Source organism: Centroberyx affinis, unplaced genomic scaffold, assembly GCF_046629955.1.
Source record: "Centroberyx affinis isolate AG114_WGS23_722 - 3 ecotype Tasmania unplaced genomic scaffold, CSIRO-AGI_Caff_v1 ptg000388l_1, whole genome shotgun sequence".
Lineage (NCBI taxonomy): Eukaryota > Metazoa > Chordata > Actinopteri > Beryciformes > Berycidae > Centroberyx > Centroberyx affinis.
In genome coordinates, this window is record NW_027279056.1 from 55000 (window position 1) to 81797 (window position 26798).

Sequence of the window (26798 nt, forward strand, 5' to 3'; positions counted from 1 at the left end):
CCAAATACATTGGTGGGTTTTTCATGGGCAATAATGGCTATACTAAAAAAGTAGATTACACCAGTGTTAAAGAGTTGACACATTTATCAGTCAAAATTTACAATGAAACTACCATGAAAGTCATTAGCTAGTAAACCAAATAACAAATGACTGGTGGTGTAATTTCCAAGGTAGAACATGTTTGAAACTCATATTAATGCTCCAGTTAATCCTCACATGTAGGGCTCTGACCTTCTTTATAGAGTCCCTGGATTTCTCTCCAAAAAGTGGATACACAATGCAGAGTGAATTTAAATTTACTTGACAGTGACTAGCAAACTTTTTAAACCTACGTGAGCCAGATTTCATTAGGTTTTTCAGTGTTTAACTTGCAATTTAAAAGATTAGAAATGGGTCACATATGGTACCAAATCAGACATTTTTGGCTCTTCTGTACATCCAGATAATATTTCCCTCTGAATAAAGTTAATCAGAAAATGTTCCAAAAATACTACAGAGAAACATCCATTAAATAGGTAACGGCAAAAGGCAAAATAATAATGATTTGTTCTCATTTATTATACAAAAAATTCGAAGGGTTTTACAGAGTAATGATACTGGCTGCAATAAATGCTACAAATATACACCTGACTATTCATGTCAACTCTTAGCGTCACTACTTGGCATTTCATGATTATGTTAGAGACATCCTGTATTTGGCAAAATTCATCAGTATCTTGCATTGAAAAACTATTACACAGATAAGTAATGCTTCATTAATCTATATAGACGTATATATAATATTTACTGTATATCAGCATATGACAAACAATAAAAACAACAGTGTAATAAATAACATGTATTGAGATTAGTTCATTCATCCAAAGATCTAAATAATGCTTAATAAGGGTTAGTTAATGCTTAATAAGCATACTTAACCCTTAATTAACATTTAACTAATGCGTAATTTCCTAATGGTGTTCATGTTAACTAAGGTATTAATTATTTAATAGTCATCTTTATAAACTATTGAATAATGTATAAATTAATACCTTAGTTAACATGAACACCATTAGTAAATGATTACCAGACACATTAGTTAACTGTTAATTAAGGGTTAGTTAATGCTTATTAAGCATTAACTAACCCTTAATTTAGTGACCCTTATTGTAAAGTGTTACCAAATATGCTATACACTTTCTACAGAAGCTTTTTCACTGTTGATGGAGTTGAGCTTTCTCCACTGCTCCTCTGCTGACTGACGTCTGCCTGGAAGGACAATGACAATATCTGATTAAGTTGGGTGAACTTGGTGATGAACATGGATATTGTCACAGTGATGAAAATATGAGGTGTTGTCTCATTCCAAAACATCAAATAAATCTATTAATCTTTCATGCTTCCCTTGCAAAAAAGTCACATGTGAAAACCCACATGTGAACTCAAAGCATGTGCTTTCTGGACACATGTTGGGTTTCGTATATGAACTTCTGAAAGTTTTTCACGTGAAACAAATATTGACATATCTAATGGCAAGTGAAAATGTGGAGAAAAAAAAAAGTTCACGGGAAAAAAATCCACTTAATCTAGAGAAACTCACATGATTTTAGAATACGTTAGAAGAATTGTTCACATATGATAACCAACATGTGTCCAGACAGCGCATGTGCTTTGAATTCATATGTGGGTTTTCATATGTGAACACCTGAAATTTCCCATTGATATTTTCGCCTGTGAATTGTCTCTTTGCATTTGAAATTATTACAAGTTTTCACATGTGAAACTAATATTGACATATCTAATGGCAGGTGAAAATGTGAAAAAAAAATTCACGTGGGAAAAAAATACACTTCATCTAGAGAATTGTCACATAATTTTAGAATACAACGTGAGACAAATTGTTCACATATGAAAACCAACATGTGTCCAGAAAGCACATGTGACTTATTTGTAAGGGATTTTCAGGCATGTCTCAGATAATTGCAATACAACTACAAGCACAAAATATATCACTTTATTGTTACATAACTATTGTTATAACACCCATAACTTAAAACACCTGTACAGTAACACTCAATTGAATTGGTCATTTTTGCTTTCTTAACGTAAAGAAGCTGTGTTTCTTAGCGAGATGTTGCTCCTCACAAATCAACAACTTAGCATTAATTAGTCAGTTACACACACCCACACACGCACCCACACCCACACACGCCCACACACAAACACACTCAAAGCCCAGCCTACTTTTATTACTGCCTGTCAAAAAAAATGAAAACACCTTGGTTTGATTGTCAAACAAATCTTTTGAGTAAGCCATGATTAAAATGTCCTGTTCTGAAAGTGGGAGAGGCCAGCAAGACCTCCCACAGCATTACACTAAAGCATTAGATACAATTCTCTGCATGATTGTTACACAGAGCCTTTACGACACAGGGTATGACTCACTCACTTGGGTTTATCAATGTCAGATTAGTATTTAAATGGTGATATTAATCAAAACCCAACTCAGTCACTCAAATAAAATGAACATTGCATTGTAAAAAGGTTTTAACATCTCTCCAAGGCTCTAGTGGATTGGTATTAAGGGGAATACCATAGAATAAGTACACTTTCTGTGGAATGGCTCCAGAATTACATGAGCCTGTCATCACAGATCAGGACTTGGACTTTTGAGCAGTGGTGGAAGAAGTACTGAGATCTTTTACTTAAGTAAAAGTAGCAATACAACAATGTAAAGATACTCCATTACAAGTAAAAGTCCTGCATTCAAAATCTTACTTAAGTAAAAGTACATAAGTATTGGCAGCAAAATGTACTTAGAGTATCAAAGTAAACATACTCATTATGCAAACTGTCCCCATTTAGAGAGTTATATTTTTCATAAATTATTGGAATATTAATACTGATTTATTGACATACATGTACATGTAAGCAGCATTTTAAAGTTGTCAACGTGAAGCTAATCTTAACAATTTAGCTATACTTTTGGGTAGTCTAATCTATAACAATGCTATTTTATAGTTATTTTATAAAGATGATCAAATGTTTTAAATATAAAATATTGATCTGAAAAGTAACTAGTAACTATAGCTGTGAAATAAATGTTATGGGAGTATAAGTACAAAGTAGCATAAAATGGAAATACTCAAGTAAAGTACAAGTACCTCAAAATTAAGTACTTGAGTAAATGTACTTAGTTACTTTCCACCACTGCTTTTGAGGTACACTCTCAAAGCCCAAGCATACTGGATCCATATGTCACAAGTACCAATGGCACTGCGCATTATTGTTAGACATCAAAAATGCACAACATACCCCAGATTGTCAGAATTTAAAAAAAATCTTGACATTTAAAAGGTTAAAGACTATAACAAATGGATTGAGTACCTGTTGCCAAGTGGCTCCCATTTATCCAGAGAATCTCAGGGGTTCACTGCATAGAAGCCTGTTCTGTTCTTCTTAGGCGTGTCCCCCTGTCAAAAGAGTTGTTAGAGAATCACATTCAAGTTAGTTTGGCCATCCAGACAATTGCCAAAGACCATAAGAGAACCTTTGAGACACCATTGGATACTTGATTTTCCATAATTTGAAAAAAATACAGTGAAGTAATATTTGCATTTGCTTGTTTGAAGCATGAGTTTTATGCTCGACTGAAGTGCTGGCAAGCTCATCCATGTTCCGTTGTCAGGTAAGTAACTACAGCAATTATTGAAATTGAATTGGCCATGGCAGTAAGTTTTAGGGGCCAACTGATGGCACTCTTGTGTAATTTTTATGTGTTTGATCCTGTGGTGGTGAATTCTAGTGATCTATCGATGATGATTATTGACTACATGAGCATTAATTACTGTCATTGCGATAGCATCACATAGTACTAAGATGTAGAGAAATGTGCAAGGTCTGTATACCTTTCTTTGGAATCACTTTCAAGAGTGACATGACATGTAACATGTTTCTACTCCAAGCCCTTTGTCTCAATAAAAGTTGTTGCTAAAAAATGTGGTGCTGTCTGTATCCATAACTGTCACAGAAAACAATTATTAAAGTACTTGCCAAGATGGTCATAACTGACAAGCATATAAGTAGCACTAAGCTAGTTTATACTTGACAGTTTTTCTAATTGAAAGTAAGAAAGTGGTAGTGATAGCAGGTCTCCACAGTGGTAAAATGTGGTGGTTGACCATTCACAAACTCCTACAGGGGCAGTTGTGCTAAAAGTAAAATAGCACATAAAACAAACATTGATAATAAAAAAAACCTGTGCATCAAATATGGTTGAAAATACCCTCAAATTAAAGCAGCGAGTTTGACATGTGTCATTTCACATACAAAGTCATATGAACATAGAAACTTCTGGAGCTTAATGTAACTTTGCCACACTTACAACGACCATTGGGGTTGGGGGTGATTTCTGTGTCACTGGGGATCGGGGAGAGTATACTGGCAGAGACTCCTGGGGAGGCTGTTTCTGCTCAGTATAATATGGAGAGTCAGTGGCATCCGTGTAGTCCTTCTCTGTTCTTCCACAGCACCAGCGAACCACCTGAAATAGAAGAACAGTATAGAAAATGCAAGGCGCAGCATACAACTACATTTTATGTATTTTATGAGAGTGAACAAATCTGTAAGACCTCGCTAAGATTGCATTCAACCAGATCTTGTTTTTTGGTTTCTAATTTCAATCCTTAATGTGTCATTTGTAGATCCAACTGTCATCAAAATGAGCAGTCTGACACATCATATATAGAGATGGGAAGTGAAGGCTGTGGAATAAAAAAAAATGTGAAAGAACATTTTCAGCGAACTTGCTTGATAACTCACCATCATGATAAAGATGACTATGAGCAGCAACAAGATGGCGGCAGCTAATACTAAAAGAGCAATGCCCCATCCAGGTACCCAGTCGCTGCTGCCACTGCCACCACCGGATGGATCGATGTGAGGGTCTGTTGGTTTGTCAGTTGGATTTCTGGTTGTAGTTTGTTTGGCTGCTGTTGGGTCATGTGTGGGACTTCCTGTTCCATTTGTTGTGTGAATATCACTACCATTTCTGTTTGCACTCCCCTTGGAGGTTGAAACCAATGTGGTATCAATAGAAGAGGTATTTGTTGTGGTTGAGGATGAGGAAGACATTGTTTCTACAGAGGCTGTAGTTGTAGGATCATTACTTGTGGTAATAGTAGTGGTAACTGTTGTTGTGACAGCAGTTGTGGTAGTAGGTGGAATAGTTGTAGTTGTAGTCGGTGGAATAGTTGTGGTTGTAGTCGGTGGAATAGTTGTGGTTGTAGTAGGTGGAATAGTTGTAGTTGTAGTCGGTGGAATAGTTGTGGTTGTAGTAGGTGGCATAGTTGTAGTTGTAGTTGTAGTCGGTGGAATAGTTGTGGTTGTAGTAGGTGGAATAGTTGTGGTTGTAGTAGGTGGAATAGTTGTGGTTGAAGTCGGTGGCGTAGTTGTGGTTGTAGTCGGTGGAATAGTTGTGGTTGTAGTCGGTGGCGTAGTTGTGGTTGTAGTAGGAGGAATAGTTGTGGTTGTAGTAGGTGGCGTGGTTGTGGTTGTAGTCGGTGGCGTAGTTGTGGTTGTAGTAGGTGGAATAGTTGTGGTTGTAGTCGGTGGCGTAGTTGTGGTTGTAGTAGGTGGCATAGTTGTGGTTGTAGTAGGTGGCGTGGTTGTGGTTGTAGTCGGTGGTGTAGTTGTGGTTGTAGTTGGTGGAATAGTTGTGGTTGTAGTAGGTGGCGTGGTTGTGGTTGTAGTCGGTGGTGTAGTTGTGGTTGTAGTAGGTGGCGTAGTTGTGGTTGTAGTCGGTGGAATAGTTGTGGTTGTAGTCGGTGGTGTAGTTGTGGTTGTAGTCGGTGGAATAGTTGTGGTTGTAGTCGGTGGTGTAGTTGTGGTTGTAGTAGGTGGCGTGGTTGTTGTTGTAGTCGGTGGTGTGGTTGTGGTTGTAGTAGGTGGTGTGGTTGTGGTTGTAGTCGGTGGCGTGGTTGTGGTTGTAGTCGGTGGTGTGGTTGTGGTTGTAGTAGGTGGCGTGGTTGTGGTTGTAGTCGGTGGTGTGGTTGTGGTTGTAGTAGGTGGCGTGGTTGTGGTTGTAGTAGTTGTGGGCGTTGTAGTTGCAGTTGTAGTAGGTGACATGGTGGTTGTAGTGGGTGGTATTGTAGTGATGGATATAGACTCATGATCTGTTACTGGTGGTGAATCTACAGGGAGAAAGAAAGAAAATGAAAATACTGTTAAATATTGAGTATACAGGTAGGACAACTGTATATAACTTAATGGAGAAAAAATGGGAATTGTGGGTACAAAATTAGATCTTACTTTTTGTGAAATCTGTGTTAAGTTGGAGAATTTGGGGTGTTTGCTTGTTCGCATTTTCAAGAAAGAGTGCAAGGACGACCATTTTATTAATTTGGATGTTGTGGAAGACTACAGTTGCATTTGCGATTACCGATCCAGAGCTGTGAATGAAAGGAATGATATGAGCAGGGCAAAGCAGTAGTAATACACAACTCTATTTGCTATTTATGATATTCTAACCTGGATCACAAATCTTTCTCTGTCATCATTTTAACTTTTCTACTCACCTGAAAGTCATTCCTGCAACACCTCCATAGTGGGTATGTGTTGGACATACATAAATGTTGTCATACATTTCAGGGCAGTTGTAGATGCTGTTAAGCTGCAAAACGAAAGACAGATCAACAGATTGTACTAACTATGAAATGCTGAGTGAAACAGAAGTTATAGTATGCTGAGCCATGTAAGGTGTATTATGTATTTATTTACATGCTACCATATCCAGAATATGGTATATCTGGATCAGCATTATCCAGAATATTTGTACTCAGAATAGGCCTACTTGAATATTCTGAATATTCGCAGAATATTAATGTGCATGTAAACACACTCAATGCATGGACAATTCCATATTTCGATGCAAAAAAATAACTTGTTATTATTGTGGTTCTCATAACCACTGATGCTATTCTTGCCAGGGTAACGATTGATCTCTTGATGTGCTCTGATTCTGTGATGAATATGTAAGTTCAGCCTTTGAGGTGACTGATCATGCTAATTGTAGAGTGATAGAATGAGGAATTGGGTTGGCATCTCTGGGAGTGCCCTGGACTGCTTCTCATCTTACGTGTCAATCAGAAAAAATTCAATATTCCATATATCCTCTTTGTGTAAGTGGTTTTTCTAATAGGCTGTGGAAAGAGCAACATATTCAGTTCCAATTGGTTGACAAATAACTTTTGAGCAGTGTGTCCAATGCTCTTCTCTATTTTGCATTGACAAAGAATTTGTTGCATAAATTAATGCTGGATTAACACCTGGAAATATAATTTATTGCAATTTCCCCATGTTATGTCACAATGTTACAGTATGTTAGTAGTTTATCCTCATTTTGTTATAAAGGTTATGTTAAGAGTTACAGTACTTCAGTAGGTGAGAAAGACACGGATGTAAGGATGTAACTGAAAAGTCTACACAACATTGCATGCAACATTGTCACAACATCTCCAAAAAACTGCTGGAAACATTGGGACAACGTACTGGCGACGACACTGGAATTTCACTTAGTAGGTTGCTACAACGTTAACATGTGACGTTCCAGCAACGTATAACGTCGCAAAAATTACATCGCAGCAATGTTCCTGCAACGGCTCTGTGTTTGTAGTACAATAATACACTCCCTGTAAAGAAACTTGTAACTGTATTTTGAAAAGTGCTATACAAATAAAATGTATTGGTATAGGCATTGGTATAGGTGTTGGTGCTGGTACTAGCATTACTATTGGTATTGCTATTAATATTGGTAAAGGTATTGGTAAAGGTATTGGGACTGGTAAAGGTATTGGTATTGATATTGGCTATTATGGTTATTAATCTTACCAAGTTGCTGACTTCTGTATACATGTTGTGATATTCTTCAGATGCGTGGTTGAGCAGTGCGGGGGTGAAGGTTCTGTTGGTGATCTCTATGGCCAGATAGAAAGCACTGGATTCTGAAGAAGACATCAGCTGCTCTGAGATCAGAGAGCCGCGCGGGGGAAGCACCTCGCCAGACAGAAGACCTGCAGGTTTCAGTGGGACATATTAGCTATTAGAGACAAACTCTCATCACACACAATGACGTTTTGACATCTGATTTATTGTTATAAATCAGTAAAACTCTGGGTGCCAGGACCCCTGGGTGCCCTCAAGACTGGTTGATTAGACATAAATGTGGAAACAAACAAGTGACAGAGGATATCCATAAGATATCCATAACACAATGAAAATCACTCTCTGGACTGCTCAAAGTTGTAAGCCTTTACAGAAATGGTAACACTTTACAATAGGGGTACATTAATTAAGGGTTAGTTAATGCTTAATAAGCATTAACTAAGGTTAACTAAGGTATTAATTTATACATTATTTAATAGTCATCTTTATAAACTATTAAATAATGTATAAATTAATACCTTAGTTAACATGAACACCATTAGTAAATTATTACCAGACACATTAGTTAACTGTTAATTAAGGGTTTAGTTCATGCTTATTAAGCATTAACTAACCCTTAATTAATGTACCCTTATTGTATAGTGTTACCACTGAAATTAAAACACCATTGAGTATGTGATAGTATGTAGGTGGTTGTTCACTTCACATGCTGAGCACCAAAATGGGACATTTTAGAAGTCAAGGAAAATCTGTCGAGAGTGGCAGGAATGTTTCCAGATAAAGTGCTATTTGTATTTTTTTTAAATAAATTTGGGTGACATGAGGTAGAGTCCTCATGTCACCTAAATTTCTTTAAAAAAAATACATATAGGCTATTCACACTTCTTATCTTGTTCAAGTCAGTACAGTACATCAATATTGCTACTAAGGAAGCAGCATAAATGTATAGTCTTAAAACAAGACCACTTTGAATGAATCACCATTCATATTTATTTCAGTATAGCAGCATAAATTTTTAAGCAAGGTATCAATCTTCATTTGATGAGTTGCAAATGTTCATATAAAATATTATAATAATATTAATATGTGCATATTTCTTACCTGAAATACCAAAAATCACTAAGCACAGAGTGTTGGTCCCCAGCCATCTCAGTGGTTGCACCATCTTGATTCAAGCCAGTGAAATTTAGTCCGTTAGTAAAGAAATTTCAGCACTTTGATATTGCTCTGCTGGTGTATGTTATATCCTTCTTAGATTACATAAAATGTGTTGTAGTCTTCCATCTCAATGGTTTTATTTATTCAGGTTAAGTGTGGGCAGGGATCAGGGGCTGGCCCGGAAATGAATCACGCCTCTTCTATATTACCTATTCTTATTCATATATTATAAAGGTAATTCTGTACTTCCTCTACACCCTCACTATTTACTTTGGTTAGTAAAAGCAAGCTTAATTTCGTTCATGTAAATAGCCTTGTGTTGAGTAAACTTTGTTTTACGATTATTATCTAATCTGAAGTTTAAGTGTAAAAATGAGCTGCGTGAGCCCCATTGTCAGGCTTGGGAACAGTGTTGAGGAAAGTTACTTTTGAAACTAACTAATTAGTTTTAGTTCCTTGCCTTAAATAGTAACTAGTTACTACCAAATTAGTCTTTATTAAAAGTAACTCATTAGAATACTTTCAAGTTACCCACTTAAAAACAGGCCTTTAAAATGTGTCTTATGATGATGTCCTCACTCTTATTGTATAGAAATCATCACTGAGTACACAATCTACTGCTATCTAAAGAAAACAACCTCTGAAAGGCAAGGTAGCTTTCATTTATTTGGGTACCACTGATATACGGTAAACTAGTAGGATCATAGAGGCAGCCTCAAATGAACATGTCTGGTGTCAAAATAAACAGCAGATAGTGCTCACAATGCATTGGCAAGTGCTTTCAATTCAAATCTTCAGTATGATAGTGAAAGATAAGCTTACCGTTAACAAGAATGTTCTTCTACTTTTCTTCCATCAGTTCAAAGTAATGTGAATATTTCCAAGTTCTGAAGTTCATTGTTGTGCCCAGACATTCCCCCAGTCTGCATATTAACAATGGTCAGTTGTCAGTTGCTTCTTACAAATAATAAAACCTTGCAGCGTTGCACCAGGGTCGCTCCTACTACTACTACTACTACTACACCACTAGTACTACTGCTGCTGCTACTACTACTACTGCTCCTACTACTACTACTGCTCCTACTACTACTACACTACTAGTACTACTGCTGCTACTACTACTGCTCCTACTACTACTACACTACTAGTACTACTGCTGCTACTACTACTGCTCCTACTACTACTACTGCTCCTACTACTACTACACTACTAGTACTACTGCTGCTACTACTACTACTGCTACTGCTGCTGCTACTGCTACTACTACTGCTACTACTACTACAACTCCTACTACTACTCCTACTACTACTACTACTACTACTACTACTGCTGCTGCTACTACTACTACTACTGCTACTACTACTACTATTATTACTGCTACTACTCCTGCTACTACTACTACTACTACTACTGCTACTACTACTACTATTACTACTGCTACTACTCCTGCTGCTACTACTACTACTACTACTGCTGCTACTACCACTACTACAACTACTACTACTTATACTACTGCTACTGCTACCACCGCTACTGCTACTATACTACTGCTACTACAATTACTACTACTTCTAGCCTACTGCTCTTACTATTACTGTTGCTACTGCTAACTCTATGAACCAGTAATTCACCCCTTAATTCATGCAAAATCCCCTTAAAATTAATTAAGGGAGTTATTAATGGAGTAGATCCCATCGAAACCTCCTTGAACACCCCTTAATCTTAACTACTTTCTAATTTAATGAAAAATTCAGGAAGACAGGAAGCTATGTTATTTTTTATGTAAAATTAATGTGTATGTAATGGAGAAATTAAGGACATTTCAGGGATAAAATTAAGGGGTTTGGTTACTACTTTGTTACTACTGCTACTGTTACTGCTACTGCTACTACTACTGCTTTGATTGGTAGCTAAGACATGAAAGTGAAGTAGTTAAAAAAAGTGATAAAAAAAAAAGGTACAGATTGTTAATTTGTGCAGTTGAGATTAAAACAAAATCCAAGGAGTTAATACAAACATCTCATATCACAGTCTGTGAAAAACACACTTTTGTTGGTATATTTTTGTTTTCATAAGCTCCACTTTTTTAATAAAATTTTCCGATTCACTGTATGACCGAGGGGGAACCGAGGCTGGACTCAGAAGGTGTTTAACCCTTTGTGGCAATGACAGGATCTTTAAAATGGGAAAGTGCAGAGGCCATGTGGTTTCTACCTGTTCATACAATCATAAGGCCAGATCCGGGGCAAGATTAATATCTTAAAAGCTGATAAATAGCTTTGGAAAGAAGATTGATGTTCTTCTTGAACCCACAAATCAAATTTGTGCGCGTATGCAGGGCGGGGGGGTTCACTACCCAAAAACTACAAGTACATTGGATGATGATTGAAAGATTTAATCCCAATTACTATTAACGCTATATCATGAAAATAACAAATAACAATCTGAACCTTTTTAATCACATGTTTAACCGCTGAAACCTTGACCAGTAGCATCAATTTAAGCGGATTGGAGCTCAGAGTCCTGAACAGGAAGGACACCTTGTGGCCTGTCTGGGTGCTTGAACCCCTGGGGGCCCTCAGGACTGGTTGTTTGGACATAATTTCCCTGAAGTAACTGTGTTCCATTATGTTAGCTAAAAAAATTAATGTAATACAAATAATGTACTTTGAAACTCAGAAGGCCATTTAAACCATAGAGATTTATGATTTAATATGTCACATGTTCTCCGTCATTATAAATTGTGGCACAGAAGAAAGTTTCTGATAGTTCTACTACAGTTCTGTTCTATTAAATCTGAAGTTCATTTCCTGAACTTGTAATTTTTCACTTTGTTATACCTCAAATATGGCAAAATAATCTGAAAGTAACTCAAAGTAATCAGAATACATTACTGAGTTTGGGTAAAATTTTGGATTATGATACTGATTACAGTTTTGATGAGGTAGAACTGTAATGCATTGCATTTTTAAAGTAACCTACCAAACCACCATCATTGTAAATAGTAAATCATTGTAATTTTTGAACTTTTGCAATAAAAACATATATTGAAAAACTAAGTGGAATCATTACAATAACTATGGAGTGAACCTCTAGCTGTTAAATATATGTTTTATGAAAAATGTCCATTTCACAGCATATATATATATATATATTGATAGCCATATTATAGGCCTATGAAAGATGCCATACAGGGCTTCCAAAAACCTACAATGAAATTCTCAGATACCAAAGTTAGAAGTTGGAAGGTCTTACACACAACTTGGAAGGTCTACTATCTTATAAAACAGTACAAATGTAGTACAAATTCTTCCTTAGCTCCCTTTTTAGTTAAACTTTTGTAGTATTGCATTACAAACAGTGACACACATTTTCACCACTATGAGCTTTATTTTGGAGGCCGGAAGTCTTATTTTGTATTCTCGCTCGCTGGCTTGACGCAGTTTTGCTTCCTGGTCACGCCGGAAGCTCAGTTTATGTATCAGGGAAGCTAGGCCGGTGCCGGACGGTGAAGATTTCTCCTTAAATCTTTGCTTTTAATCATCAAAACGTCGTACGCAATGAGGTACTTGTATTGCACATACATCTGCAACGCTAGAGGCATATCTGTGCACCATTTTCACATAAGTTAACACAGAATCCCATTGCAAATGTGTACCTAAAGATGAAAGGGTTGAATGAAGTCGTTAGCCTAACCTGAAGCTAGCTAGCTAGCATTGTTATGCGAGATGGCTAACGCTTGCTACCTCTGTTAGCGAGGCAGCAAATTAAGTATTATTATTATTCGAAGTTTATTTTTCGTTGTGACATGAGTTTATGGTTTTCATGTCTGCGGAGGCAACTGTAGTCTGACCAAGATAACTAACGAACTAGCCAGTAACGGTAGGTACCCAGGTGTACGGCGAATGAATGAATTCAAACCGATTTGTCCCGGTAGCACAGCAGCTGAACAAGCTAGTTTAGCGAGTTCTACGGGATGAAGTAGCTCTTTTGGCTGAGACGTAAAGGCACCATTCTTTTTTATTTATTTATTGCAAGTCTATGTGTGTGAGCAGCGTTGACATGTTACTGTGTTTGTGTCCAGAGGAGACCGCGGCAGGGGCCGAGGAGGCCGCTTCGGCTCCCGGGGAGGACTGGTCCAGGGGTGAGTTCAGCCGCGATGCTACTCACTTGTGTTTATTAGCATCTGGAGTCCAAAGAAGGGCAACATAAAGCCCTGAAGGAAAAACTAGGCCTGGTCGATCTGGTTGAAATCAATATCATGATAATCATAAGGATTTTTCTCGATATCAATATATATCACGATATGGTTCATGTATGCAAAAGCGCGTTAAATAATCAAATTAATGTTCATCTCATTGAACCGAATGGTGATGTTAGGTGTGATGTCAAACAAAACAGAAATATTCAAATAATATTCCTACCATACCTCATTTTATGAGAGTTTTTAAGTAAAATCTGCTTGTCATCATCAATTTAGACAGCAGAAACGTGTGTCACGATATCAAAATATCTTCATATCATCACAATATGAAAGACGATAAATTATAATATTGAATTATCGCCCAGCCCTAGGAAAAACCCTAAAACCCTGTCTGTTTGTATGGAAGAGAAATCCCGTCAAACCCTTTTGTAAATCATATCTGAAAACTAGGGCTGGGCGATATGGTTGAAATCAATATCACGATAATCATAAGGATTTTTTTTATATCTATATATATATGGCGATATGGCTCACATAAGCGAAAATCACGTTAAATAATCAAATTAATGTTCATCATATTGAACCGAATGGTAATATTTGGTGTGATGTCAAACTAAACTGAAATATTCACATAATATTCCTACCATACTTCATTTTGTCTGAGTTTCTAAATAAAATATTCTAAATATTACTATATACCAGGCTTTTTGGATATGTCCAAGACGTCATATTAAATACTGATAACATGTTTTCTATTAAAATACCACATTATGCTCTCTATTGTATAACATCGCCAGTAGTAGTTGCAGCTGTTCTCGCTTCAGGAATCTAACTCAAGTGTCAGTTTTTCTCATGTTTTTTGGGGTGTGTGGTTAATATTTAATAAAAGGTCAATATATAGGTCTAACCATAGTTTATACTGATACCACACTACAGTGAAATTAGCCACAACTGCTTGTGGCACTGTTCCACATGTTAATCAATAGCACAATGTGGTATTTTTGTACAAAACAGAATGCTAATGATAATACCGTAGTGAATATGATACCTTGAACATGTTTAAATGTAGTGCTGGGCAATATATTATATCGATATCGTGATATGAGACTAGATATCGTCTTAGATTTTGGATATCGTAATATCGTGATATGGCATAAGTGTCTTTTCCTGGTTTTAAAGGCTGCATTACAGTAAAGTGATGTCATTTTCTGAACTTACCAGACTGTTCTAGCTGTTCTATTATTTGCCTTTACCCACTTAGTCATTATATCCACATTACTGATGATTATTTATCAAAAATCTCATTGTGTAAATATTTTGTGAAAGCACCGATAGTCATCCCTACAATATTGTCGCAATATCGATATCGAGGTATTTGGTCAAAAATATTGTGATATTTGATTTTGTCCATATTGCCCAGCCCTATTTAAATGTATCCAATAACATCAGGATACCGCCCAACTATATCTGCGGCACAGTATCATGCACTACATTTTTGCTTATTTTTTTCTCTTCCCAGACATATTTCTGTGTTCACAGCTGCAGCCAATATTGCTACAAAAGGTTGAGATTTTATTCGTTCCTCTTTCAGGTACCGTCCCTTTGTCCCACACATCCCGTTTGATTTTTATGTGGTGAGTAAAAAATCTGCTGGTGGGTTTTATGGCTGTCAATTTCACCTAAAAAATCTAATTCGTTTATGTAATTTTATGTAATATTGACATACAAAAAAATGCTTAATTTTTGAAGCGTGATTCTAAGTTTCTTTGTGTATCTATCTATCTATCTATCTATCTATCTATCTGCATCTATATTTTTCACAAAAGGAGCCCATGTGCTGCCAGTAAAACTACCATAGTGCCCTGGTATATAATGTAGATGGGGTAAAATCAGAGGCATGTTGAGTGCTAAAGCAGCTTGTTGTTTTTGTCACCAGTGTGAGATGGCCTTTCCCAGAGTGAAGCCTGCAGCCGACGAGACGTCTTTCAGTGAGTGTCTGCTGAAGAGGAACCAGGACCTCAGCCCCACGCCTGCAGAGCAGGTCAGACCATGCACACACACACACACACACACACAACGTCCACTGACTTGACTTGCATAGTTACTTTCTTTCTGTCCTGCATTCCTGTGTCTGAACAGTCAACAATTTAGTTTCTTGTCCAAGTCGTGCATTGTTTGTAAATGCATCCACAGCTGAAAAACTTGTTCACTTTCTGGCCTTTTTCTCCTTTTAGTCCTCCATTTTGTCCCTGGTCACAAAGATCAACAACGTCATTGACAACCTTATTGTCGCCCCTGGCAACTTTGAAGTGGTGAGTCCAATGTCACTGACACTACACACACGCTATATAAGCCATGCACATTACACAACATACTGAATGACATATTGATACCAATACTAATGTAGTGCAGATCAGTATTTATCAAGTGATTGGTCGCGACCCAAAATTAGGTGACAGGATTTAAGATAAGATAAGATAAGATAAGATAAGATAGCACTATTGATCCCCTTGGGGAAATTCAGGTGCCACAGCAGCAGCTGACAGAACAGTGCCAAGGAAATCAAGTACAGGAAGGTAAAAAAATAAATAAAGGTAATGTACATAATATAAAACTATAGAGACAGTGCAAGTAAATGCAAATAATAATGCAGATTCTGATAAGTCCATGGATATATTCCATGTTTCCAAAATATGGCATATGGCAAGGCTGGTATTGGCCCTTAGTTAAATATCAAATATGGTCCAGTTAGTGTCATCTACCTCTGATATGATGGAGGTTCCTCCCTGACCACTTTCTGGAAAACCTGACGGGGCCTTTTTTTTTTTTTCCCATTTTGTTTATTAATTGTTGTTCTGTTTCTGTAAATCCATTCTTCATTTAAGGACAGGTTGACCAGGGTTGTAAGGCCTTAAAACGGACAAAACAGACAGGGAGCCGTTGGCGAGCTAGTTTATAATATTAGCAGTGATCAAATGCAGCATGTTGCTGATGCTGCGCTTTTCTCTCCCCATAGCAAATTGAAGAGGTGCGTCAGGTTGGCTCTTATAAGAAGGGCACAATGACAACAGGACACAACGTCGCCGACCTGGTTGTAATCCTCAAGATCCTCCCGACATGTGAGTCACCAGCAGGAGCATATTAAAGGGAAAATCCACCATAAAACACATAACATAATGGAATGCTTCAATTATCACAAATTGATAATATAGTGTAAGAGTATCCCAGGGTGGATTTTCCCTTTTTTTTAAGAGATATCGTTCAGCCATATTCAAAGCCCTCGGTTTAATCTTCATAATTCAGGATGCTGTTGAATGTTGCTTATTAAAAATGTCTTGTCTGTTGCAGTGGAGGCGGTTGCTGCTCTCGGCAACAAAGTAGTGGAGACCCTTCGCACACAGGACCCTACTGAAGGTGACATGCTTTAAGTTTTAAGTTTCTGTGCTGGTACCATTATTATCCTAGGACTGGTAACTGGTCAATTGTATCTGGATATTCATTTGATTTGAGATCTTAAGATCTATGTGACTTAAAGGTCACAGGAAACGTAAGAGCTCTGGACTCCTAGAGAGAGGGAGATGAGATTTTGTCTCTCAAATCCAAATCTAAGAATATTTTTATTAGATATGATTTTGTCCAGAATTCCATGACTATCTGGTAGGTAGGTAGAGAGATAACAGTGAAAATATGACCAAAATAGTCATTCTTCTACATTCTCTAACTTCTTGTTAATGAAATAATAGTGGAGTTTAACAATTCATCAGTTTGCCTGGGACCCCCCTGGAACCCCCTCAAGGAGCCCCCCGGTGGTCCCCGGACCCCGTGTTGATAACCACCGCTGTAGTAGACTGGCTGTTCACTGTGTTTGTCCGTTATCAGTGCTGTCCATGCTGACCAACGAGACCGGCTTTGAGATCAGCTCGGCCGACGCCACCGTCAAGATCCTCATCACCACCGTCCCCCCCAACCTGCGCAAGCTGGACCCCGAGCTGCACCGTATGAGCTTGCACACACACACACGTGCACACACACACACACTCACACTTAAAACCTAGGGGCGATTTTGGATGCAGACTTAAAGCAATATTCCACGTAGTTTTAACATGGGGGTTATTCGGCACTTGACCGCCATGAAAACCAGAATATAACCTGCTACTGTGATTTTCAACTGACTGTGGGTCGAACATTGTAGAACATAATTTTGCCAAATAGCATTTTTATTGATAGAAGAGAACATAGCGGAGGGATACCATTTAGGAGAGATAGTTCCTGTTTCGGAGACCGGATCTACTTGTATTTTTAAATACTAATTTTAGTGTAAACCAAGAGTAGAAATGCTAAACGATGGAAGGATTCAGGACCGCTTTGTTACCTTAAAAGCAGGATCTGTTGTTGAATCTGTTCACAAACGTGTTAAATGTCAGTTTTCAGTCTATTTTCGTGGCCTCATTCAAATGAATGGGAAGTAAAAATCTGAACGCTACAAACTCGTCCAGTTGCATCCGATCTTGGTGATTAGTTTATATTCTGGTTTTCATGGCGGTCAAGTGCTGAATAACCCCCATGTTAAAACTAAGTGGAATATTGCTTTAAACCTCATAGCTCAAATAAAAATGGCACCAGATCTGCTTTTTATCACTTGAAAAGTATTGCTAAACTGTGGTGTTTTATGTCTCAGGTTGATGCAGAGAAACTAGTGCACACTTGTGTTACAAGTAATGCTCTGTTCTTTGCTTTTACTGAAAAAAATATTGGTCACCTGCAATTTGCTGCATAAAAGCGATTGTATTGCACCAATTTTAAAGTCACTACACTGGCCCCCAGTCAGCTCCAGAATCCAGTATAAAGAATCGTTTATTGTTTTTTTTTTTCATATTTTTTAAAAGAAAATGACATCCACTCTCCCACATTGAGTGCCGCCGTGAAAGCCGAGCACATTATGAATTTTGAAGTTAGGAGGCATCTTAAGACACTCGCTTATAAAATACTTCGATCATTTCTGTTTTTCAAACATTGCCTGAAGAATTTCGGGTAACAAATGAATATATCGCATTTTGGGGTGAAACCCTTCACTTACACTTTAAGCTCTTTTTAAGTCTTTTTTTTTTTTTTTTTTTAAATCATGTTTGTAAAGCACTTTGAGTTGCATCATTGTATATAATGTATAAGGCTGGGTATTGGCTATGACCTCACGATACGATACGTATCACGATACATGGGTCACGATACGATTGTATCACAATACATTGCGATACGATACATATTGCGATACATTGCAATACTCTACATAATTTACTGAAAATGTAAAAATAGAGCTGAAAATACAACTTGCTGTGTACCACCTGGGTAGTCTAATATGTACATCACATTATATTGATAACTCAGCGGACAAATTGAGTCAAAACTATTTAATTCAAAGGGATTTGAGGGAAATTTAAGGACATTTTAAACCCGTTTAAAACACGAATCGTTTTTTTTTTATGTATCGATACGAGGGGCTGGAAAATCGATACAGTATCATGGAAAAAAATATTGCAATACTCAGCTATATCGATTTTTTTGCACAGCCCTAATAATGTAATCTATAAATTGAACTTCACACACACACACAGAGCCATATCAGAACAGAATCGTGGACATAATGTGGTAGGACATGCACATGACTGTCTCGATGGTGTCGGTCAAGGCTTTGTGTCTGTGTTCCTGCAGTGGACATCAAGGTGCTGCAGAGCGCCCTCGCCGCCATCCGCCACGCCCGCTGGTTCGAGGAGAACGCCTCCCAGTCGACGTGAGAAAGTCGTTCCACGCGTAAATATGAATACAAAATGCACTCACTGCACCTTAATAGAATATCTGATGTTGTGTGAACTTGTCATGCAGCGTCAAAGTGCTGATCCGCCTGCTGAAGGACCTGAGATTGCGCTTTCCCGGCTTCGAACCCCTCACCCCCTGGATCCTGGACCTGTTGGTGAGGCGATTTTATACACCTACCCTATTTCCTCTAATATTATATTCTTTATTTACCTCAACTGCAGAGGGTACCAGGCCTTTATTGGAAGCAGGCTTATATTAGAGACAGGCCTTTATTTCTAATTCCCCCTGTTTGATAAGTATATTTGCTCGTATTTTAGTACGAAGCCTCCTTGTTTTCTGATCTGCTTCTGTCGGGGTTCGCTAGGTAGCCGTTTTTTTGTTACCGCAATGCATTACTATAATTACGGTAATTGACGACGGCACGCTCCAGAGACTTCCGCCGGCCGAGCCGTCTTGTGGCATACTGCCATCTTGTGGCACTTGTACGTTACTACAAACTACAGTTACATTAGGGCTGGGCGATATGGACCAAAAATCATATCTCGGTATTTTTAGGCTGAATGGCAATACACGATATATATCTCGGTATTTTCTACGAAGTGAGCTAAATGTTCAGTTGTAAGTAGGGCTGGGCGATATGGACATCAAATTTTTGACCCAATATTGTAGAGATGACTATTGGTGCTTTCACAAAATATTTACACAATGAGATTTTTGATAAATAATCATCAGTAATGTGGATATAATGACTAAGTGGCTATGGGAAAATAATAGAACAGCTAGAACAGTCTGGTAAGTTCAGAAAATGACATCACTTTACTGTAATGCAGCCTTTAAAACCAGGAAAAGACACTTATGCCATATCACGATATTCAAAATCTAAGACGATATCTAGTCTCATATCACGATATCGATATAATATTGATATATTGCCCAGCCCTAAGTTACATTATATAACAGGCACCAGGAGTTTACCGGTATCCACTGTTGTTTTTTCCTTTGTTTTTTTCCCCGGCCTGTATTTGGGGCCGGCCTTCATTTGTTCGTGTCGACCACGGCCCCGGCCATTATCGGAGACCCGGCTTTTAATTGACTACCGACCACTATTAGAGGAAATACTGTATACAAATGAGAAAATCACCATGCCAGGATTCCATGCAGATATCTTTGTGTTTTTCCGGTTTAGGAATGCGACGGCACACAGCCAGCTAGGGACGGGGCGATACGCTTATGTCGCGATACCATTCGATAAGCGATACGTGGCTTTACGATTCGATACAACCCGCGATACGACGTAATAAATACAAGCTCAATGACGACAAAGTCTGACTGTGCAGAAATATGTTTTAATTCTGAGTCACAAATCTTTCTAGCGATGGCATTGGCTTCCTAGAATGTAAACAATTTAAAAAATGTCATTCCAAAGGGGAAATAATATAATTCGGATGGAGAGCTTGTGAAATTGTGATGGGTCAAGCCGTCTCATTTGTGATTACTACTAATATCGCGATTCATTTTTCTGCCCCGCGGTGCGTATCGTCACATTTTTGTATTGAGATATATTGAATTTCGATATATCGTCTCATCCCTGCACCGCTATTGATGATGCACCTGAAGTTCTGCTTTTGTTTTCAGTGTTTCCGTGTTGTTAAATACCGTTCCACCTAGGGCTGGGCAATATAGCGATATTATATCGATATCGTGATATGAGACTAGATATCGTCTTAGATTTTGGATATTGTAATATCGTGATATGGCATAAGTGTCTTTTCCTGGTTTTAAAGGCTGCATTACAGTAAAGTGATGTCATTTTCTGAACTTACCAGACTGTTCTAGCTGTTCTATTATTTGCCTTTACCCACTTAGTCATTATATCCACATTACTGATGATTATTTATCAAAAATCTCATTGTGTAAATATTTTGTGAAAGCACCAGTAGTCATCCCTACAATATTGTCGCAATATCGATATCGAGGTATTTGGTCAAAAATATTGTGATATTTGATTTTGTCCATATCGCCCAGCCCTACTTACAACTGAACATTTAGCCCACTTTGTAGAAAATACCGAGATATATATTGTGTATCGCCATTCAGCCTAAAAATACAGAGATATGATTTTTGGTCCATATCGCCCAGCCCTAGTTCCACCTTGTCATTAGATACTAGTTTTAGAATTTGAACCCGGTCCTCTATTGTTCCAGGGCCACTCTGCAGTGATGAACAACCCCTCCAGGCAGCCCCTGTCTCTAAATGTGGCTTACAGGTTAGTTCTCACCTGCCTCTCTCTGTCTCATTTTCTGTTTCAGCTTAGCATTGTATTCCATTGTACCAGAACAGGTGTTACTGTAGTGTTTGTCGTGTGTTTCCAAGGCGTTGCCTGCAGATGCTCGCCGCCGGCCTCTTCCTGCCAGGCTCCGTGGGCATCACCGATCCCTGCGAGAGCGGAAACTTCCGGGTCCACACGGTCATGACTCTGGAACAGCAGGCGAGTCCTTTTTAATCCGCCTCATTGCATGGGGTTTGGGGAGGCTCGAGGTCAGCGTGTGATTATAGCACTCTTGTGTCCAAAAGGATGGATGGATATTAGTCGGTTCAAATTATGATTCGTCACGCTTGATTCGTCATACTTGGATGGAGTTCTCTTGGATTACGGTGCGCTCCCGTTTTGAAAGAAAGGGAACACGGGTAGAGAGTCGAAACCATGATCGGCAGTCTTATGATTGGCTAAATTATCTAAAAAAAAATTGGCTAATTATCTAAAAACATATCCTAATTATGAAATAAAACGCTGCCAAAACATTTGAAATGAGAGAGCAATCGTAGCAGAAAATTGCAGATAAATTAAAAGCAGGCTATTTACAACTTCATCTATAGCATTATTGTAATTTCAGAGATGCCAACCACTACGCATTTTGCGTACTTTGTACGATTTTCATGATCAACTACACTACAACGACACACACCAAGACTACGACACACACTGGGACTGCTACGCTTAATTGTACTTTTTTATCGAAGTCACCATAGCTGCATCCTGGTGAATGGAATTTATTTTGAAAAAATCTGGAATTTGTGACAGTTGAAGATTATGTGCAAAGACTTTTTGAACTTTTGAACAGTCCTTGTCATCACGTATCTCCCACCCCAACATTTTGCTTCGACAAGAAACGCTTTCAATCCTGAAATTCCTTGCAACTTAAAAAAAATGTTGCAGTTTCTAGGTGGCAGAAATCGGTGTAATTTAAAAAAAAAAATTGCTCTTAATATCTGGCATTAAGGTCTTTCAGCGTCTCCATAGAAGAAGTATTACATCTTCATAGAAGTTGCGTGATTTTTTGCCGTTGTCTCCCTGCAGGACATGGTGTGCTTCACAGCCCAGACGCTGGTGAGGGTTCTGTCTCACGGAGGCTACAGGAAGATCCTGGGCCTGGAGGGAGACGCTAGCTGTAAGCCAACCTCCATCTCTCCACACACCGCACGCACATACACACTGCTCAAGTTTTAGGACTTAGTCTTAGGACTTTTTTTTCTCTCATTCAGAACATCATCTGAACACTCATTCAAAGAGAAAGGGTCAATAATAAGAGATAACTATCAGTTTGAAGTAGAATGCTTTATTCTGTTCTTGTATAGTTTTGAAAAGTGTGTTTTGGCATGGGGTTATAAATCGAGTGATAACACCCAGAAAGCTACCACCACTGCAATGCTATCACATATTTTCTAGCACTAGGGGTGTATACCTTGCCAAAAATCACTATGAGAATTATTCCCCCCAGATGGTACCGGTGGCCCAAATTTGGGGTCCTGGCTCACGGACTATTTGGGGTCACCTCACCTTTTCAAAATTCTCAAAATACTGTTTCATTTTCTCTTGTTATTTTTCAATGAAGCAGTGTCCTTACTTCTTCACTGAAAAATAACAGAGAAAACAATGTTTTTGTTAACACGAAATAGCTATTTCCCCACAAGCCTCTGGGAATATAGTATAGTTTCATTGTTTTAGTGTTATCACAAATATTTGCATGCATGATTTTTGTTCAGTTGTTGCAAACCAACAAAGAGCTAGGTGTTCCCAGACGTGTGATGGGCAGTGTGTGGCGAAAATATGGAACCATGTCACTTCTGTGTGTGATAAGGCACTCACAGGTTTCACATCTATTATCAGTAGAAGTCAGTTGGGAAACTGGGCAGGAGAATGCGACCCAGTATATTTTTACACAGTTTTCTGTTGCCACTTTTTGCACCTTATGCATTATTTGGCCTTTCTTTTGTATTTTTTTTTCTTTTGTTACGAGTTGAGTTCTTGTCGGATTCTTTTTGTGCATGATGTTTGAGCCCACGCATCTTGAGACAAACCTCCTAACTCGCAGGCTCTTCCGTCGGTGCGCGGACATCTGTCATTTGTTTGCTCTTCAGTCTGAATAGATGATGTCACTATAGTCCAAATCAGGATGTTTGTAAAGAAACAGATTGGCTATACTTCCGGGCGGATAACTCGCACCTGTCAGCAGCGGAAATTGTTTGTTAAATACGAAGTAAATAAATACGAGTCAACTAAACACAACATTAGTGATTATGCCGAAATCGGGTTGTGTTAGGGGCTGTAATGCCAAATATAGCTTGGTACATAATGGATTAGGTTTAGGCTTTTTCCGTTTTAAAGCAACCTAGGCATCGGAGCTTCGGTAGTAATCAACAGTGAATATTCAAAGCTTCGGCCGCAGTGCGCGGAGGGGGGGGGGGTGTTCGTGTTAAGAGTCACGCACCTTCAGACCACTTGGCTTTCCACACACGGGCAACAGTTCACCCGACAAAGTTCACACAGTCACAGTTCCTCCTCACAAAAACACAGCACTGAAAATATACTTAACATACATGTAACTTCAATTAATAGAGAGAGAGAGAGAGAGAGAGAGAGAGAGAGAGATGGTTACGCTAGAAAGTGAATGAAGAGAGGGAGCGGTAGTAGCGAGAAAGCCGGTGAATCAGAGAAATAAAACGTTATTTTCGGATTGTTTCACAGCGGTTACGTTCTAAAGCACACAGAGAGAGAGAGAGAGAGAGAGACCTACCTAACGAACGAATATCCGAATAGTCGAATATTCGGGTCAAAATAGAACTTTTAAGCATTTCTAAACATTTTGGTAAAATATAGTAGTTTGTGGACACATGCTTAAATAGGCTATATATTTAGGTTATACAATAACAAATATCAACAGCAATGACATCAGGAACGTCTCGTTTTCAGTGGACAGCCAGAACTACATAATGTCTGTGTGTTTCTAATCACAAGAGCTTAAAAAGGGATCTTACTTTGGTTAAATAACACAAAAAATACTGTAGCGCCGATGCAGCACCACCGACGTTATCCACCTGGAAATAAGTTCTTTGTTGTTGTGACGTCAAGCCGATATGGCCTATTCGGAGCGTCCATTTCAATATCCCCCTCTTTCAGATCTGGCATCAGAGATGTCCACGTGGGACGGCGTGATCGTCACTCCGTCGGAGAAGGCGTACGAAAAACCTCCGGAGAGGAAGGAGGAGGAGGACGAAGCTCTGGAGGAGGGAGGGGACGGAGAAGACGAGAGCATGGAGACCCAGGAGTGAAGAGGAAGACTTTCAGGTTGGAGCCTTTCCCGCATTCCTCCACTACCAACCCATATTTTTATAGTGTTACATCATTCTCTTTGCTATTCAAATTACACAAAATTGTATGTGGTGTTTGTCAATTGGTTGTGTATACAAATACAACTAAATGAAAATGTCCTATGCTATCATCGTAATCGGGTATTATTTGACAATATTTTGCGTATTTTCTGAGCAGTATCCGTACATCTTTTTCTTCTGCAAATATCTCTTTTTCTTCTGAGTTTACTAATGCATTTGGTATTATTCGGTAACGACATTTCATTTTCAATGTGGCTATCGTACATTTTAAAATAACTTTCTTTGCCTTTAATATGTGTAAATGTCTGTATTGAAGCGGTTCCAAAAAAAACTATGACAGATAAATCAGCTGTTTTGCTCCCTAATTATCAATATTGTTATCCATCAGCTTGTTCCCGGGCCGATTTATGGACATGGAAATGTAAACACGACATGTTTAGGTAGCACTATCCAAGGAGAAACCAAATAAAAAAATTAATTTTAATGTGTAATTCTATTGCGTCCTATGTCTTTATGTGTAACTGAATATTGTAACCCGTCATACAGTGATTTCTAACTATTCGTCTTCCTCATCTCTTCCCCCAGTTTACTTCAGAAACCTTTGTGAAGAAGCCCTGTCAACTCGCCCATCACCAAACCACACCAGCAGGATCCATTTTCTAATTGACAGCCATTGGTCCTTCGATGTCTTCAGAAAAATGATGACGGGCGAAATTCGGTGTCAATTTGTATTATGTTTTGCTTTTGTTACTTTCATTTTACTTTGTAACAGTAGTACACTGAATTAAACCTTTTTTTATTTACCTTGTGTCTTGCATGCAAATACTTAATTTGTATTATTTGAACAGGGCCATAAACAAAAGGCGGCAACGTGAAAAAAGAACAGAAATTTAAGAGAGGAATTACTTAGTTGAAAGAAAAAGGGATTAAGTTGTCACCCTTCCTGCAATATACTATCCATTTGCCCCTATAAGCCTCACCATTGTCTTTTTGTAGTTAGAGTTCAAGTCAAACATTGCATACTCTATATACAATCAACTATATTCATCCACTGGCCAAGAGTTCATCAGTAAGTCAATGCCTAGTTAACTGCATTTTGCTTTGCTTTTTGCTAGCAACCATAAAGATTTTCAACAAATGTCTTATCGGTCTTACCAGAGGTGGGGACTCGAGTCAGACTCAAGTCACAATTTTAAGTACTTGAGACTTGACTTGATGCATGAAGATAAGACTTGAGACTTGACTTGGGTTCTGGTGACTTGGGACTTGACTCTGACTTGTACTTTGATGACTTGAAAAGGTTTCTAAAGTCTTGACTGGAGATCTTGTGTTTGTATAAAGACTTAGATTGAAAGTGATGAGATTTGTTCCAGCAGACGACTGAATTTAAATTGTTTTCTGAATTTGTATGGAATGATTGAATTTATTGAAGTTGAAACTTATTATAGAAATCAAACTCATGATGCTCTTACCAAGTTTTTATCCTATTAAAGCCATATTGCATTGAAAAGTCCTAGATATTTAGTTTTCTTTAAGATATGAAATTGATACTGGACTCTTTTAAATATGTTCTGACTTACTTGGTGTTCTACATTTAGACTTGAGACTTGACTTGGTAATCTACATTTATACTTGGGACTTGAGCAAAGTTGACGTGGTCACCTCTGACTCTTACTCATTTCCATTTACCCAGATAGAAAGAAAGACAAGTGAACTCAACACTGAAACTCAAAATTTCGGTGACATTTCTATGAACATCAGTCCAAAAGGCCTTAATGATGGGGCCGCTCCAGAAGAAGTCTGCCATCTCCTGGACACATTGTCTCCAGCATTGGCGCGGAGTTCCAGTTTGTTTTGACCCACAAAAGACGTTTTTGGCCATAACTCAAGAATTCATATGCTAATTATGACAAAATTTCACACAAATGTCTAATAGGATAAAATGATGATGTGATGACATTTTATATCCAAAAGTTCAAAGGTCAACTTCACTGTGACATCATAATGTTTTGCTTACCACTGTAGCTGAGAA

The 26798-nt window shown here is 38.2% G+C and overlaps 1 protein-coding gene across 1 annotated transcript; it reads left to right on the forward strand.

The window, feature by feature from the left end:
• The first annotated feature begins 12537 nt into the window (after nucleotides 1-12537).
• On the forward strand, nucleotides 12538-25569 carry ilf2 (interleukin enhancer binding factor 2). The gene is made up of 15 exons (XM_071515973.1): nucleotides 12538-12643; nucleotides 13163-13222; nucleotides 14874-14916; nucleotides 15219-15323; nucleotides 15517-15594; nucleotides 16299-16401; nucleotides 16631-16696; nucleotides 17162-17278; nucleotides 18992-19070; nucleotides 19163-19250; nucleotides 21301-21362; nucleotides 21470-21584; nucleotides 22455-22545; nucleotides 24555-24722; nucleotides 25352-25569. The coding sequence occupies exons 1-14, from the start codon at nucleotides 12639-12641 to the stop codon at nucleotides 24704-24706; spliced, it is 1164 nt and encodes a 387-aa protein (XP_071372074.1). The 5' UTR covers nucleotides 12538-12638; the 3' UTR covers nucleotides 24707-24722; nucleotides 25352-25569.
• Nucleotides 25570-26798: the final 1229 nt, after the last annotated feature.